This window comes from Salminus brasiliensis, chromosome 1, assembly GCF_030463535.1.
Source record: "Salminus brasiliensis chromosome 1, fSalBra1.hap2, whole genome shotgun sequence".
Lineage (NCBI taxonomy): Eukaryota > Metazoa > Chordata > Actinopteri > Characiformes > Bryconidae > Salminus > Salminus brasiliensis.
In genome coordinates this window covers 67,898,104-67,915,091 of record NC_132878.1, presented here as the reverse complement: position 1 = coordinate 67,915,091, position 16,988 = coordinate 67,898,104, and the positions used below count along the sequence as shown (strand labels likewise).

At 39.1% G+C, this 16,988-nt stretch overlaps 1 protein-coding gene across 8 annotated transcripts in view; it reads left to right on the top strand.

The window, feature by feature from the left end:
* The window catches only part of LOC140562259 (disks large-associated protein 2-like), a 140,704-nt gene that overhangs the window by 57,334 nt on the left and 66,382 nt on the right, over positions 1–16,988 (top strand). For all 8 annotated transcript variants that reach the window (XM_072687757.1, XM_072687765.1, XM_072687811.1 and 5 more), the window contains one exon: positions 6,743–7,884. In XM_072687757.1, the coding sequence (XP_072543858.1) occupies positions 6,743–7,884 (1,142 nt within the window). The remainder of the gene's footprint in view (positions 1–6,742; positions 7,885–16,988) is intronic.

Here is a 16,988-nt window from a genome sequence, read left to right as displayed (position 1 = left end):
GCATCCTGACAACCACTAAGCAACACTATATCAACCACCTGAAACACCATAACAATCTTGCAGCACTATAGCACTCATTTAGCAACCACTTAGCAGCACCATAGAATCCATCTAGTAACCATTTAGCATCACCATAGAAACTACCTGAGATACCATAGCAACCACCAAGCAACACCATATAAACTACCTGAGATACCATAGCAACCACCAAGCAACACCATAGCCGCCACCTAGCAACCACTATTGTTTGCATAGGGACCACTTAGCTACACCATAGCAACCAGTTAGCAACACCACCTGTAATACCAAAGCAACCACAAAACAATACCACAACAACCAGCAGGCAAAAAGGTTGCATCTTGTTGACAACGTAGCAACAGCCTAGCAACTACCTGGAAGTAGGAAGCACATAAGCTGTACGACCATTCTGTGTTTCATTCAGGAAATGCACTTTTCTAGTGTTGCTATTCCATAGGAGGATGATTTCCCCTTTTGATTCTTTCTTTCAAGGTTTCTTCCTCTCATTTTTCCAGGCCTTGTCACCATTGGTTTGTTCACCTGGGGCTCTGATGTGGCTCTCTGTAAAACTCCTTGGTGACAACAGTCACTGTTAAAAGCGTTATATCAGTAAACTGCTTTTTGGTAGGGTATCAGTGGTTTCCCCTGTTTATGAGTTTGTATGTGTATATGAATGCAGTTACTTTTCAGATAGAGCTCAATAAAGATTTCTTACTCCATATATATATATATGCATTTTATTTAATTCAAAGTTAGACGATGCAGCATAAGCATTTGATGACCTATGGAAACATTTTCAGAAGTTAAGTGTATGGGAATGTCATTTCAAGATCAGAATCAACTTAGATAGTAACTGCTTGATTTTTGCTTCTGACATAGATGTTCCAACACTGGCCATTTGATTCACTTTATCTTGGCTGATCTGTGCAGCAGTTTTATGATATTATGGTATGTAAGTGTACTCACTGCATTTGAGTGCTGTTGCAATACCTACATTAAAATGTCATAGCATAATTATGCATGACTCATGCTGAATAGCCAGTCACCCCTTACTCACCTAATGTAGTGCTTTATTTGTTATTTAAACAAGCAGCTGCTTTCATTTAAGAATTTCAAATGCCAGTTTGCCACATTAAGGAGCATGGCTATTTAAATTGCCACTTTGGCCACTAGGAAACATCAGAAATGCGCTAATGTCTCATGTTGGCTTTAAACATTCAAAGTCAATATGAACCCGTACCTTTTGGGCCTTGGCAGTGGGCTTGAATGTGACAGAACTGCCAGCATTGGATTACATTAATTAGGTTCATTTAGTATTGATTAGGTTTTTAGCAATATTACTGTTACGTTATTTCATAACGTGCAAATATACAGTCATGAAAACCTTTTTAAAAATATATTTAAACATATGAACATGTCATCTACATATTAATAGTATTGGAAGATGGAAGTAATATACCTTAACACAAAAAACAGAAGAAATGTCTTTTATAAACCATTTGTAAAATGTAAATAATCTAAATACGATTTTTCTGTGTGAAATGTAGGACAACCCCACATTTGCTGTAGTTATTACTACTGCACATGGCTAAAGTTAGAATTAGGTGCAGCACATCAGCTTCAGATGATTAGAACATCATTAGAGGGGATTTTGGAGGAGCCGGTCTCATTTAAACCACATTTAGAAGTCTCCAACAATCCTTAAATGTCATCACGGCACCTACAGGAAAAGTTCTACATCTACCATCAGAAACAGAGACTAAAGAAGTTAGATTTTTATTGAAATTGTGCAAGGAGGAAACCCTGATTCTGGCAGAGCATTTAGTTTAGTTCCTCGAGGTACAGTGTTGTACTGTGATGTATTAGATGTAAAGACTGATGATGACTTTACTGCACAAGGCCACCACAGAGAAGACTGACTGAGAAGAGCTCTCAGTCAGTTTAGAGGACAGTGGTATCCCACAGTAACACTTAGCTTGTGTTGTATAATGAACTAATCCTAATTGCTATGTGAATAATAACTGAATAATTAGCTTTGTTGTATGCTGTAATATTGCGTTTGATGGTTGCAGATCACACACTATCAATCAAAATGACCATTAATGAACCACAGAGAAAATTACACAGTACACAGTAGGTGTTCCACAGTTGCCAATATATAATAATAATAATAATAATAATAATAATAATAATAATGACAACAAGACAATGATGGTGGTTGTTATTATTATTATTATTATTATTACAATTATACTTACTACTACTACTACTATTATTATTATTAACAATAATAACTGGACTGTGACAGTTGTGTGACCCAATGTCTCCATCTATGTTTAAAGGAATATTTTTTGTAAAATAAAAGGAACATTACTTAGCAACACTGACTGACTTCATTAGTGCTAGGCTAATGTTGTGAACAACCACTGGACCTAGATGGTTACCAGTCTCATCTTGATAAAAACACATGCCCCAAATCTTCATTTATTTTCTTTAAAATGATTTAAAATCATGTTTTAAGCAGGTTTTAAAAGATTATTTACTAAATTGACTGGATGAACATGTAACTCACTTATGACTCACACTATTGTCCCACTGTTCAGCTCAGAGGAGAACTTCACTTTTGTGTGTATATGTTAAAGTCATTCTAAACTATGTTCAAGTTGTCTTAGTTTTCCCAAATACGTATCACTATACAGTACCATTTATAATAAGTATTGCTTTTTACAGTGTGGAGTGTCCTCAGACCCTGTGTAAAGCTCTATGAATGAACAGCTTTTTAGTCAAACTCTTACAGTTCTGCTACCCCCTCTTCTGCCTCAAGCAGCAAAAAATAGAAACAGACTCTCTCAGGACACAGCTCTGAATCACAGGATACACCTGCTGTTCACACACATCATCCCAAACCTACTGTAAGAGCTGTCTAAGACTTACACTGTGGATCTGAGTCCTCCACAATCTCACTGATCTAGCCCACACAGGCTTAATTCTGACACTTGACCCAATAGCTGTCATATTACTTGTGCCACTGTCTTGTTTTTCAGGCAGAATTTCCTTTCCAGACTACAGTACTATTCAAAAGTTTAGAATCACCATGCAAAAGTTTGAAATCAGAAAAACCCAATTTCTATGAAATTATTCAAATCTGATCATTCTATGCATCTTCATCTTCAACATTAATATCCAGAATGAAGTTCTAATAACAATAATATTTAGAATGAAGTTCTAATAACATTAATATCCAGAATGAAGCTCTAATATCATTAATATCCAGAATGAAGCTCTAATAACATTAATATCCAGAATGAAGTTCTAATAACGTTAATATCCAGAATGAAGCTCTAATAACATTAATATCCAGAATGAAGTTCTAATAACATTAATATCCAGAATGAAGCTCTAATAACGTTAATATCCAGAATGAAGCTCTAATAACATTAATATCCAGAATGAAGTTCTAATAACATTAATATCCAGAATGAAGCTCTAATAACATTAATATCCAGAATGAAGTTCTAATAACATTAATATCCAGAATGAAGCTCTAATAATTTCAATATCCAGAATTAAGTTCTAATAACGTTAATATCCAGTATGAAGCTCTAATAATGTTAATATCCAGAATGAAGTTCTAATATCATTAATATCCAGAATTAAGCTCTAATAACATTAATATCCTAAATAAATTCTAATAATATTAATATCCAGAATGAAGCTCTAATAACATTATTATCCAGAATTAGTTCTAAAATCATTAATATCCAATATGCAGCTCTAATAACATTAACATCCAGAATGAAGCTCTAATAACATTAATATCCAGAATGAAGTTCTAATAACATTAATATCCCAAATGAAGCTCTAATAACATTAATATCCAGAATGAAGCTCTAATAACATTAATATCCAGAATGAAGTTCTAATAACGTTAATATTCAGAATGAAGCTCTAATAACATTAATATCCCAAATGAAGCTCTAATAACATTAATATCCCAAATGAAGCTCTAATAACATTAATATCCAGAATGAAGCTCTAATAACATTAATATCCCAAATGAAGTTCTAATAACATTAATATTCAGAATGAAGCTCTAATAACATTAATATCCAAAATGAATTCTAATAATATTAATATCCCAAATGAAGCTCTAATAACATTAATAACCAGAATGAAGTTCTAATAATGTCAATATTCAGAATGAAGCTCTAATAACGTTAATATCCAGAATGAAGCTCTAATAACATTAATATGCACAATGAATTATAATAGCATTAATATCCAGAATGAAGCTCTAATAACATTAATATCCCAAATGAAGTTCTAATAACATTAATATTCAGAATGAAGCTCTACTAACATTTACATCCTTTATGAAGTTCTAATTGCATGTTATACAATATAATACAATAATAAGATGAATAGTACAAGTGATTGAAAATGCTTGAACAGTGGTGTATAATGTGTCTTCTCTTTTTTAGTACAGTGTATAAACATACTGCCTAGTCAGGAAAAGTGGGTGTTTTAGCTCGTTCATTTGTCACACAAAGCCTATTTGTCATTCTAATCACACCAGAGGGGTTACAGTCTACAGAGGGCAGCCAGGACCGATTACTCTGGCGTAATCACAATCCTCAGTGGGTTCATTGTCTATCAAACTCAAACATTTACATAAGAAAAGATAAGCCATTTTTTCTTTGTTGGAATGATTGACCTACACATTTGGACATTATTTTTCTGTAACTGAGCTGCTTTTGGTGTCAGGCGGAAGAAGAAAGTGGTGATGTTTCCCCTGAAAGATAATTGTAAATTGAAACTATGCTGTTCCAGAGAAATAGGTTTAATTAGGCTTACATTGAAATGTAGTCTGAAATGCAAGTTTCAGTTCCATCTTGAGTGAGGTGGGCATAAATGTCACATTTGCTTAAGGTGACACCTACAACCCAATACTGCCTTTGTTAATGAGATGGTGCTACATGAGCACTGATGTGTATTTCTTCCTGTGAAGTCTGGGGGAATGTACCCAGCATTGTACTGTATCGCCCAGCATTCCGACTTTTGAAGTGTGAAATAATAGAAGACAACAATGTTTACGTAAATCTGGAATAATGCACTACAATATGTGTTTTATTCATTTTACTGCATTCATAACACCAATACATGTCATATTTCTCTGTAATGCTTACCTAGATGGATTTACCCCTACATTTCTACATTTATTTTAAGTTTAGGCATCCGCATGGGCAGATATATGCATGAATCAGATTTATGTTAATGCAACCCTAATATTTTACATATATATTTTTATTACATATTTTTTATTTAGTTCAATTTGAGTCATTATTTCACAAGTCAGCTAGTAGTATGTTAAAACCTAGGACTGCTCAGACAGGAACAGTGCAATCTTGTATGTTAGTGTGTACATATCCTGTGTATGTAAGGTGTATTTGTTATTGCAAGGGACTATGGTCAGGTTTTCACTCACCTTGTTATTGTGACATGACAGTAAAAGTGATTTTGACATTAAACATTCAACATATTCTGTTCAACGTTCCTAAACGTGCTGCTCTTCTGGGGTTCAAATTATTGGTCAAATCTAATCATTGGTCCATGAGCAATTTCTTGCCAATACCAATGAAATTCCTATAAATATGTCACATTATGAACCATGTAAACTGCTTGTTTCCCCAGATTCTTTGCACAGTCAAAAGCTTATTTTAAATGCCCATATATATTATGATGCTGCTGCATTTATATGATAGAGGATGCACTTATGTTTGCATGCTTTTTTGGAAAAGACTGTACTTGTTTGTTCAGAAAAACAGGAAAACCTTTCTTCATATGTCTGTAGTAAGTTCAGTACATTCAGAGAACATGGGAACATAACATGGCCTGCAGTGTTGTTGGTATGAAAGGCAGAAGCTGTGTTTGTGCACTTCAAGTGTTTGAATGCCATGGCTCTGGGGTTTTGTTCTACTGGGCTCAGTAAGATTTACTCTGCTGCAGCTACCTCCCCCCTCCGCTGTCAGATGTTTTGAGTCGTCGCTCTTATCCTGTTGTTGCTAAGAAGGGGGAAAAAAATCAGAATTGACTAATTATTATAAAATATTTTTAGATCAACTTTTATTGTGTTATAAATATGAGCTAAAATATACTGATATAGAAGTATGCACTACTTTAAAGCCCAGTGCACATGCAATTAATAAAGCACAAATGGGCCTATTGAAATGTTAAACCTATAGAGACTGTATTCACTGAATGGCCTTTTTAAACTTCTGCAAACGTAGGGTCAAGCATTTTTAAATCTTCTTTTAATGTGGTTGATTATCTTTGCATGTTCTTGGTTGCTGTTCTTGCGAAACACTGGGCCTGTCTATCACCTACGCGTTATTATAGAAGTTGTTAAACGATGTGCAGGGGCGTGTGGTAGTATGGGGTGATTAATCATTGTGCTTACTGCCCTCCCACTTCACACTTCTGTCCATATATGCTCAGATCAACTATGATGAATTGTAGTTAGCTTGTTTGAATGATGCTCTGGTGTACTAAAATAGACCTGTTTATATCTGATAAATGTAAAACTGGGAAGGTCTGGAAATTAGCCACCTTGTGGAGCTTTTCTTTACACTCTTTGTGTGTCTGAATCGTTTGTTTCGGACAGTTGTTCGAAGATTGGCAGTGTATTAAAATCTGTCAACTCTTTCTTCATTTGTCTTTGCCACAGACCACCAGTTTACCCCTTGGTCATCTTCCCGACACTTCAATGAGGACAGACGTGTCCCTCAAACCAGGAACATGAAGGGCTTATCCAGCAGCCGTGCCCAGCACCAGATCCCCTCGCCTCACCCCTGCGGCCTGGTGGAGTGTGAGCACCCCCACGACCTGCACGGCATGCACGTGTCCGACCCCCGCCACTCCTACCTACTCAGCCCCACGGAGAGCTGCGCCATGGACTACCATCACCGCTACTCGCCTCGCAGCTCCATTCACTCTGACTGCATGATGATGTCCCCGGTGATGCTGCCCCCTGTTGCTGCTGCCGACCACGTCTCCAGCAGCACCTTCCCTAGAATGCACTACAGCTCCCAGTACTATGACTCAGCCACGCGAGACGACTGTGCCACCATCACCACCTCCGCCACTTCAGCCGCTGCCATCGCTGCCGCATCCTCCGCCTCTTATCACGCCGGCAGCAAGAGCAACCGCATCCCTGCCAACCTCCTGGACCAGTTTGAGAAGCAGCTGCCTCTGCATCGCGACGGCTTCCACACGCTGCAGTACCAGCGAACTTCCACCACAGCCACCAGCGAGCAGCGCAGCGAAAGCCCCGGGCGAATACGTCACCTGGTGCACTCTGTCCAGAAGCTTTTCACCAAGTCCCACTCACTCGAGGGCTCGTCTAAAATGAACGGCACCAAGGGGGACAGTGGGGGCCACCATCACCACCACGGCAGCCACCACTCCTCCAAACACGGCAGCAAACGCAGCAAGAGCAAGGAACGGAAGCACCGATCGGGTGGTTGGTGGAGCTCAGACGATAACCTGGACAGCGATAGCACCTACCGCACGCCCAGCGTCATGAGCCGGCACCACGCAGAACACGCAGGCCACTGCTTCCCCGACTCAGTGCACACTCACTTTGGTGACCACTCACTTAAAACCTCCAAGAGCAACAATGACGTCAAATGCTCGGCCTGTGAGAGCCTGGCAATGGCGCCCGAGGGAAAATTCATGAAGAGAAGCTCCTGGTCCACGCTCACTGTCAGTCAGGCCAAAGAGGCATACCGAAAGTCGTCCCTGAACCTGGATAAGTCCACAGTCCATCAGGACCTAAAGCCTTCGCTACGCACCAGTCACTATCTGCAGGTGAGTGAGGTGCTTGGCTAATCCTGGGCTGCTGTGTTGCTGTGTGATTGTGCTACAGAACGTTCCAGTCCAGATTAAACAAAGCTGGAGTATTTGGTTGAACTGACTGTATGGGCATTCCCAAGCTGGTATCAAGTGAGACACCTGACAGTACTATTCCATTTCATAAAATGGATGGCCCTGTTGTGGGTTTACCAGTGTTTTTGACCTGAAAACTAGCAAGTTCGGTCATCTCACAGTAGTATTTTTTAAGTGTTTGCTCAAGATGAGGTGCTTCATGATCATGATGATGGCAGCAATACCTTTCTTTAACCTGGATTTTCAGTGGTCGCAAGATCACAGCTATTAACTTATAATTGGACTAGACAGCTTGACTGATGTTGCTCTTAGAGTGGAAAGGTTTTATAAATGGCTTTGTGGGACTTGCTGGTCCTGGTCTAACTTGTTGTCAGGCCTTGCTGGTCCTGTCAGTCCTTCTTTGTGGTGGTGATGACTGCATCCCATCATGTTTGAAGTATCCTGTTTGGAGTACCTTTGTTGGGGGTATCATATGAAATATATTAGGAATGTTACAAAATGTTCAACTCTGCATCTAAACTGGCCATCTGCTTGGTTAACTTCATAACAATACATCACAGCTGTCATTTTTGTTTTGCTTGTATGTTTATTTGGACCATTTGCTCTTTACACAAACAATAAAAGTAGTCCAGAATAAAATGTAACATTTAATATATACTGAAGCTGAGGATTTTTTTTATGTCGGCTCTGAAGTCACCATTTGTAGCCGTACAAGATTTTCTTGTGTCAGAGATAAAATGCGTATATGAGGGTCTTTGCAGGGTGCATTGATGGATGTATTGATTAAGCAACTCTTTGAGCAAAGCTAGCTTGACAACTTCTTTTATTCACAAGAGAGGCCTTTTAAATGTAGAGCACACTTGATGACAGGAACACTGCATCTGTCTGCTCTGTGCAGCTGGGAGCCATTGATTTAGATGCAAGATCAATAAAAAGAGAAGCAATGCTGAATTACTGTGCATGAATTCAGGAGTTTCTATGCGGTACATAATGCAGTGCACCCTTTGTATTCGGTGTACAATGTAATGCCCCAATGGTGTAAAAAACATAGAAGCCATTATCATTATCATTTTAAATTCTTATACAAGCAACAAAAATTTATTACATTTGAGTTTGGCTTGGAGAACAATAGGGCTGTAACACAATATTGATACACTAGTTTACATGTAAAGGTTAGTGGCAGACAGCGGTTCATTTTGTGTTGTTTTCAAACCTATACCACTGGATGGCAGTGATGTACTCTGTTCTCAGATTCCACTATTGGATAAAAAAAAGTTAAATAAAAAAAGATTTTAAATACCTTTAAATACATACCTACCTTCTTTTAATCATTTTAAGCATATTTTGTACATATGATGTTTTTTTTATATAATATTTCCTCAATTTTAATGTCAATATATGTCCACATATTTTCCTGCTTACAGTATTGTGATACATGACAATATATTAAATCATAACTCCTGTATTGTGATCCATATCACAAACGTTGACACTGACAGAACACTTTTAGAGTTAGTAACTTTCCCAATTTGTCAATGGAGTGTAGAGATCAGCCCTTCTGGTCTATCCACTATATAATAATAGGTTGTGGGTGCGGTGTGGTCAGTCAATTTATTTCTGCTTTCTGTTAGGCTTTGAAAACAGTGTCAGATTTGCTCCTATTACCACCATGGGAATAGAGTTGAGGTGATAATTCCTGAAGCTCCCCTGCACTGCACTTTATTGTTTCCCCTACTGTAACTCTACTGATTGATGAGTCACGCAATAGTTGTTGATTAGCAGTTTACTAAATTACACAGTACAGCAGAAGAATGAAGGAATTGGTTGAATTGGAAGGAATGATGTGTCCTACTGAGGATTATTGAATCAGTTTTGTGCTACCAGTAGATTCATCTAGCAGTTTATTAGATGTGATAAATGTTTTGATATCCTTGTTTTCAATTCCACTCTTTTACTGTTTTAGATAGGATTCATCACTCTGTGATAGCACTGGTGAACACTTTCACACCTACTGCACTGAGTCAAATCAGTGTTTTAGCATTGTTCAAACCATTCTTATGATTTCTGTGGTGGCTTTCATTTGATTTTCAGTATCTGGTCAATGAAAAACAAACCTGCTTTATTAAAGAGTCCGACAAATGCCAACATTAAATATCTTCTCATCCATTCTGGAACTGTGCAAAATATTCTGCTCAAAGGAACCTCATTTCCTGTACATTATGGGGAAACCTTGCTCTGCGGTGGTCTGTGGTAACTGAATGAAGATTGATTGATTTTATACCTTTCCATAATGCTGATTTACAGACTCACCTTTCTTCCTAATGTACAGTTTCTGCAAAGGTCTTTGTTTAAGCATTAAGCTCCCTTCTGTTATGTGATGTGTTTGGGTTAGCTTAACTATTTTTTGTGCTCTTCTGAAAGAAACCCAGCATTTCCACTTCCACTGTGCCCGATTCACTGCCCCATGTACATTTTTATAAATAAATTCAGATCACTGTATACTGCGCTGTTATAGGGAACAGAATTAGCAGTTCTGTGTGTGAGAGAGAAGCTGCGCAAATCTTAAAACCAAACAACAAAATGGATTATGGGTATTCCATTTAGAGCGGTTTAGTGTACATCCTTTGTACACTATATATTATGGTGCATAATGGGATTGTTACAGTGACTGAACATTCAGCACTACGTTTTTGGACAGCACTACAAAATGACAGAACCCCAGACTAGTGCACTCTATAGCGAATACGGTCACGGTTTCAGACACAGCTCTAGTTTATCCAATCAGTCCTTAATTGCAGTAAATCAGGAGAGCTGCTGGTAGAACTGAACTAAGCCATAGAGTGACTGGAGTTCACAGAGAAGATCAGCAACCAAACCTGTGTTCTTCTACCTGTGTTCCTCAAACTGTGTTATTTTAACTAGGGCTGGGCATTATGGTAAAACTATTATATCCCAATATTGAATTTTCACAGTGCATGTTATTTATCGCAATATTTTGACATACTATCCCATAATTAGTACAGTGATTTTATTCTAAATGTGCTGCACTACATCCAATTAAGCAGGATTAATTATAGTCAATGTTCAGCACAGTGTTAATATCCACAATATGCTCAGAACATTACATTCTGTATCAAAATAAATCTATCACAATACAATGAAATATTGTAGTAAGTGGTAATGTTTTATATTAGCTGTTAAGGAGCTTTGTTAACAGTGTAGCCTGTGCTCATGAGTAGGGAGCTAAGTAGCATGATTTTTTGTGTGTATCTTGCTTTTACATTGTGAAAAAGTTTGATCTCGTACAAATAAAATGTACATAATTGTGCTGCCTTACATTTTCAGGGCAGTGGTTAGAGCACTGGGTTATCTGAGGGTTGTGGGTTTGATACCCAGGTTTGCTAAGCTGCCACTGTCAGGCCCTTGAGCAAGACTCTTAACCCTGCATGTGTGCTAACTATATCACTGTGAGTGTGTTTGTTCACTAGTGTGTATGTGTGTGTTCACTACACGGTTGGTCAAATTCCAACTGTGTCCAACACTAATGGTGAATGTGGGTATCTTTTGAGTAAACGACAGATGTTGTTGTTGACCTGATTTTTCCATTTTTTTCATGTATTTTTATTGTACAAGTGAATTGGACTAAATGAGTGGATTTTGTTGTACTGGCTAACTTGATTAGGGTAGTAATTATTCCTAGCTTGATTGTATACTAGCTTAAAGTTACTTAAGCAGTAGTAAACATACAAAGTTATTGCATTTCAGTGAAAATCCCCTTTAAATACTTCAACACCCAGAGGCGGAGCTGATGAATATGTGTGCTGGGATGGGGATTAAGGTGGAACACAGGTTTCTGGGCAGTAAAACAAGAAGAAAGCAAACTGGCAAGTGAGATCAGCCTTTGTCTCCAACTTCTAGGGGGAGTAATTATGCTAACGAGTCCTAATTAACTCAGCTGGTACCTGCTGGGAGGAGACCAGATCCGAGTACCAGAGGTGATGCCAGTGGTGCAGTAAAGTGTTAAATTCAGAACCAGGGCCAGGCCAAACAGCCCCTTTGTTGCTGTAACATCAGATTTAGCTTGCTTTACTAGGATATTTAAAATGTTCGGAATGGGCAACCAGTTCCTTGAGCACAGCATGCATCCACTGGAAGTGTAAATTTAGCAGTAATTTTAAGATTATATGAATTAGAGTTAGTGATGCTGATAAGCCTTCTGCAGTATTGAGAGATAAATTTAGGCAAGCCCAGCTGGAGATACTACCATGTTCCTCCCCCAGCTTTTAATAGGCGATTAGAAAAGACTCTGTGCTAGTATTTTATTTTAGACCCCCCCAACCCACACACACACACAAAACCACATTCTCCTCATTATGTAAAAGGAGTAGGAGTAGAACACAATATCATAACATCATCTCCATGACCAGGTCAGAAGAATTCTAAAATATGCTATATGTTTGTGGTCTTCAGATGATGCTAGATCCACTGCATGTTGGAACATTGGATTATTAGCCATGAGAGCATCAGTGAGGTCAGGTATTGATGTTGAACTATTAGTTCTGCATCTCCAACTCATCCCAGAGGTTCTGGATGGAGCTCCATCACTGCAGACAATGCAGCTCCACTGTTCCACATTGTGCTCTGCTTTGGGCATGGTGACCTCAGGCTCATGAGCAGCTGCTTTGTTGCATCCCATTCTACTGGTCAGTGCTTTTCTACAGAGATTATCCAAGCTGTATGTGAACACTTGTGTCAACAATGACTACACCTCAAAGTAGCTGAATTTAATAATTACAAGGAATTAGTATTCGTATATTAGGATATGCTGAGATGAGGTGTTGGCAGCTGTTTGATTGATGGACAGATACCAGCAGTTGTTCTAGTTTAGATCATCTAGTTCATTTCTATTCATATGCGGTTTAAGCAAACTGGCCTTAGACTGTAGTGTTTGCAAAGACAAAGCACTATTGGGTCCATAAAGAATCATTTTTGCAGAGCAGAGATGTGTGAAGGTGAAGAACCTTCTAAAGGTCTAAAGAACCTTTGTGTGTTCTTTGTTCCAAGTTTTTTTTTGTTTTTTCAAAGAGTGCATTTGCTAGGAATGTCCCGATTTAGTTATTTTGCCCCCTGATCGAATCTGAGTCTCTTAATGGTAGTAAAAGTATTATCCAATACAGTTCGATCTTGTATAAATATGTGATTGAATAAATACTACAGTTTAGATAAGATTGACTGAGATGTGTTGTTTTTGGTCTACTGATGTGAAGTAACTGGTTTATAGTGATTAAATGTGCTATGATTTGGGTTTCTATAGTGTGTATAATAGCATTAGCCTTAGCCTCCTCTCAGTTCTGATTTAAAAACAAAGAAAGGTGAGCTTGGCGATAATATCCGTTAATGGCGTCTTGAGGACACCAGAAGGCGCTCTGGACACTGTGATTAACACAGGATTGGGATTGAAATAGCTGATACCTGATCCATTAAAATATGCCTGGATCTGCCTCAATCTCAATCCACTAGACCGGATCGGGACATCCCTATTATTCGGGACATTTTAAGCAAATTGATGTCCTTGCACATTACACATTTGTCCCAAAAACATGTCCCAGCATGTCCCATCAGACACTCAGGTGACATTATTAGATTGTGTAAAACGAGTCGAAGCTGAGTTGACTCTAGGACCTAGAGAATACCACCGCTTTTGGATGTGTGTGAAAATGGGAGAACTATCACCTCTCACTCTAGGTGAGCTGAGTGCCTCGGAAATGAAGAAGCGTAATGGGGCGCAGCCCTATCTGGGTGGTATGCTTTAACATCTGGCTTACTTACACAACCCCCTCTGGTTTGAGGAAGGGAAAGCACGATTTAAAAAGGCAGGGATTTTACTTTAGCAGATGAAATCACCACATACAGTAGTTATGATGTGAGGGATTTTCACAGCTGTCAGTCAAGGTGTTGTGTGATGAACTCTGCCGATCTCTGTCACATCACTTAGTTCCACTGTGAAATGACATCTGTTCCAGGGGTCTTTGTGTAACTCAGAAAGGCTGGGACTGAGATTTAATACAGTGCCGGTATTAAATAGAGTGCACAGCTGTTGGCGGGCTATACAGCATGTGTTCTACATTTCAGTCTCAAAGTCTATAAAGCATGAAGCGTGATTTCTGACAAGGAGAAGGTCAGACACAGGTCACATATGTTTTTACTTGATGTCTTGCCTTCACTTTGGTTATTCATTTCAAAATGTATGCTGCAGGACTCTCCAAACCTTCCTGTTAACAACTAATGTTTATTTCCTAGCAGCTTGGCTAATTTTAATATTAGCGTCCAGTCTCCATTCTGTAGGCAGTGCTTACATTTTTGAAACATCATTACGTGTGAATTGGTATTTTTTCATTCCTGAGCTCCTGAGCCCCCTTTGGCCTGGAAGTACAATTTGCTCTTTGAGAGATACAGAACCATCACAAGTCAAAGAAGCATGTGGACTGAGGTGGTAGTGGATTTTAAAAGGAGTACAGGATTTTAAACAAATATGGATTGGGTTATGCTGGTTTATGCAGTTCTCATGAGCATTGGCCTATTTAACCAAAGTTAAATAGTACAGTCAGCAGCACGCCGAGCCAAGATTAGCATCCACAGAGTCGCTATTATTCCTTTAACACATTGGTGTTGTCATGGCATGTACGGCCAGACCTGAAGGGATGAACACTCACAGAGAAGAAATCAAAGCAAGATGGTTTATTAGCAACTAAATGCAATAACAGAACAAGGAGTGAAAACGTGAGCAGCAAAGGGTGGCCATCCAGAATGGCGAACACAACAAACTTGGGACTGGGAGGAGCAGGGAGTTGAACGGGATGATACAAAGCTGAGGACAGAGCTGTGCTCTGTGTACAAAAGACCAAAAGGGCAGGGCCGACCTAACCTAACTTTGCAGCGCACTGCCTTGAACGTGGGTCGCCTTGAAACCTGAGCCGGAAGTGAACAAACCTCGCTTGTCTCTAGAGTAGGGTGGAGACCGTCTCCCGAACGTGGACCGCAATCTCGAGCCGACCTGAACACACCGGTAATGCATGAGGAATCTCAGAGCATCTCAGAGATCCCAATGAGTCAATTCACGGCAGTGAACAAAGGGGGGTAACGTTCCTTAAGTACTCCCAGTCCCAGGTGAAACACATAAAAAAACAATAAATCGTGAACAAACCCAACTGAGCATGAATCAACACAATTGAACAGAAACAAACAGGAAGTCCTTATTTGGGCCTGTGGGCAGCAGCTCAGGATTGCCCCAGGGGAAGGCGTGATTACGACGGCCTGACAGGTACCTGATTTTGAAGCTTTTTTTTTTGTTGGTAAAATGCTACATAGTGTTGCTTTATGTGCTTGACCAGTACTTTTTCCTCACCTCTCTCCATCATTTCGACTCTCTTTTGGAGTAGAGCAGCATTGGCAGTGTGTTTATACTGTCAGACTGCCCGTCTGCACATTCACTGAAAGTTCATTTTGAGTTAAAGTGTGAGAATAGTGTAGTGTTCATTGTACTTTACTTTAAATTAGTACACTGACTTCTATTGGTGCAGTGGACTGTCGAGAGACCAAACAACGGCCACAAGCATTTGCATTTTGTCATTTAGCTGACACTCTTTGTTCGTCTTTCTTTATGCTTGCCAACTACAATAACCGTTCACCCGGAGAGAATGTGGAGTAAAGCATCTTCTCCAAGGGCACAGTGGCAACATCCATCAGCAGGGATCCCACCCATGATCCATTGAACCATAGCCAAGTCCTTAGGCTGCAGGGGCGCTATCATCCCAAATGCAGTTATTGTCAGTCTTTCAAAAGATCAAGAAGATGAGTCTAATGAGTGATGCCTGTCTAGTTAAGCACAGCCCCAGCCCTGTCAAGGACAGAAGCATTTGCTATCCTTATTGCTGTCTTTAGGCTTTATTCATTAGGTATCTACACAACTGCTGCACATTATCCTTACTCTCTCTTGTGGGAGCAGCAAAATGCACATGCAGCAGATTATTGTCTGCGATGCCTCTGCTGATAGAGCTTTGAAGCAAGATGTAAACAAGCCAGCTAATTATCTTCTCGACTTGCCAGAGCAGTCATCTGTGCAGAGTAATCGGTGAGGCTTAGCTGCTAGCTTCTGTGACATCAAGGCAAGGACAGTGACCAAATAATGCAGGTGTTTCATGATTTCAAGCCCCTCTTACTCACCCCACTGCATGCTCTTACACGAATCAGTATGCATTGTTTCTTCAGAAAGCGTGTAACCTAAACTTATTAGACATTTATTACACTCGAGCTCTGACATACTGTAGAGTTGTATTATGTCTCGTCATAAACATAATGAAGAAACAAGACAATAATGAATAGAGAGTTATTTTATTGCGGTTGATCAGGGACTGGAAATGTAATATTGCTTAGTTCAGTCCTGAATCAAATTAATCTCATAATGAATTCATGAGAATTGTAACTGGCCCAAAGGGGGTATAGCACTGCATTTCTAAGCTGGAATCTCTTAACTGATAAAAATCAGAATTGTGATTTCAATATTAATACTAAGTGAAATATCCCTATGACTGATACCCAATGATACCCTGAGCAAACAAATTAGACCTGTGTTAACACTAGGGTTGGGGGAAGAATTTAATTTTTACATACATTTTAATAAGGACGTGAACGGTTCTGAATTGATTCACAAATGTCAAAAATCAATTTTCTAAATGTTAAATGATAATGTAATGTTGATGGAACGCAAAATGCAGAACCTGGAAGTACAGAACCTGGAAGCTCCTGACGGTTAGCATATGGAAGCACATTGGCTCTGGTTGCCAACAACTACAACTGGGAGTTTTTTTCATTGCTGCCAACAGCAGATCACTAAGAAAGGTTTAGTGTTAGTTACTGACAACGCTCCAACATGGCTGTTGCTTCTGAACAGGGAAAATTTGTAAATGTGAAATTCTATGCCCATGTTTAACCTGGCCTCAGCCCCACTGCAAAACCTTCCAGTTGAC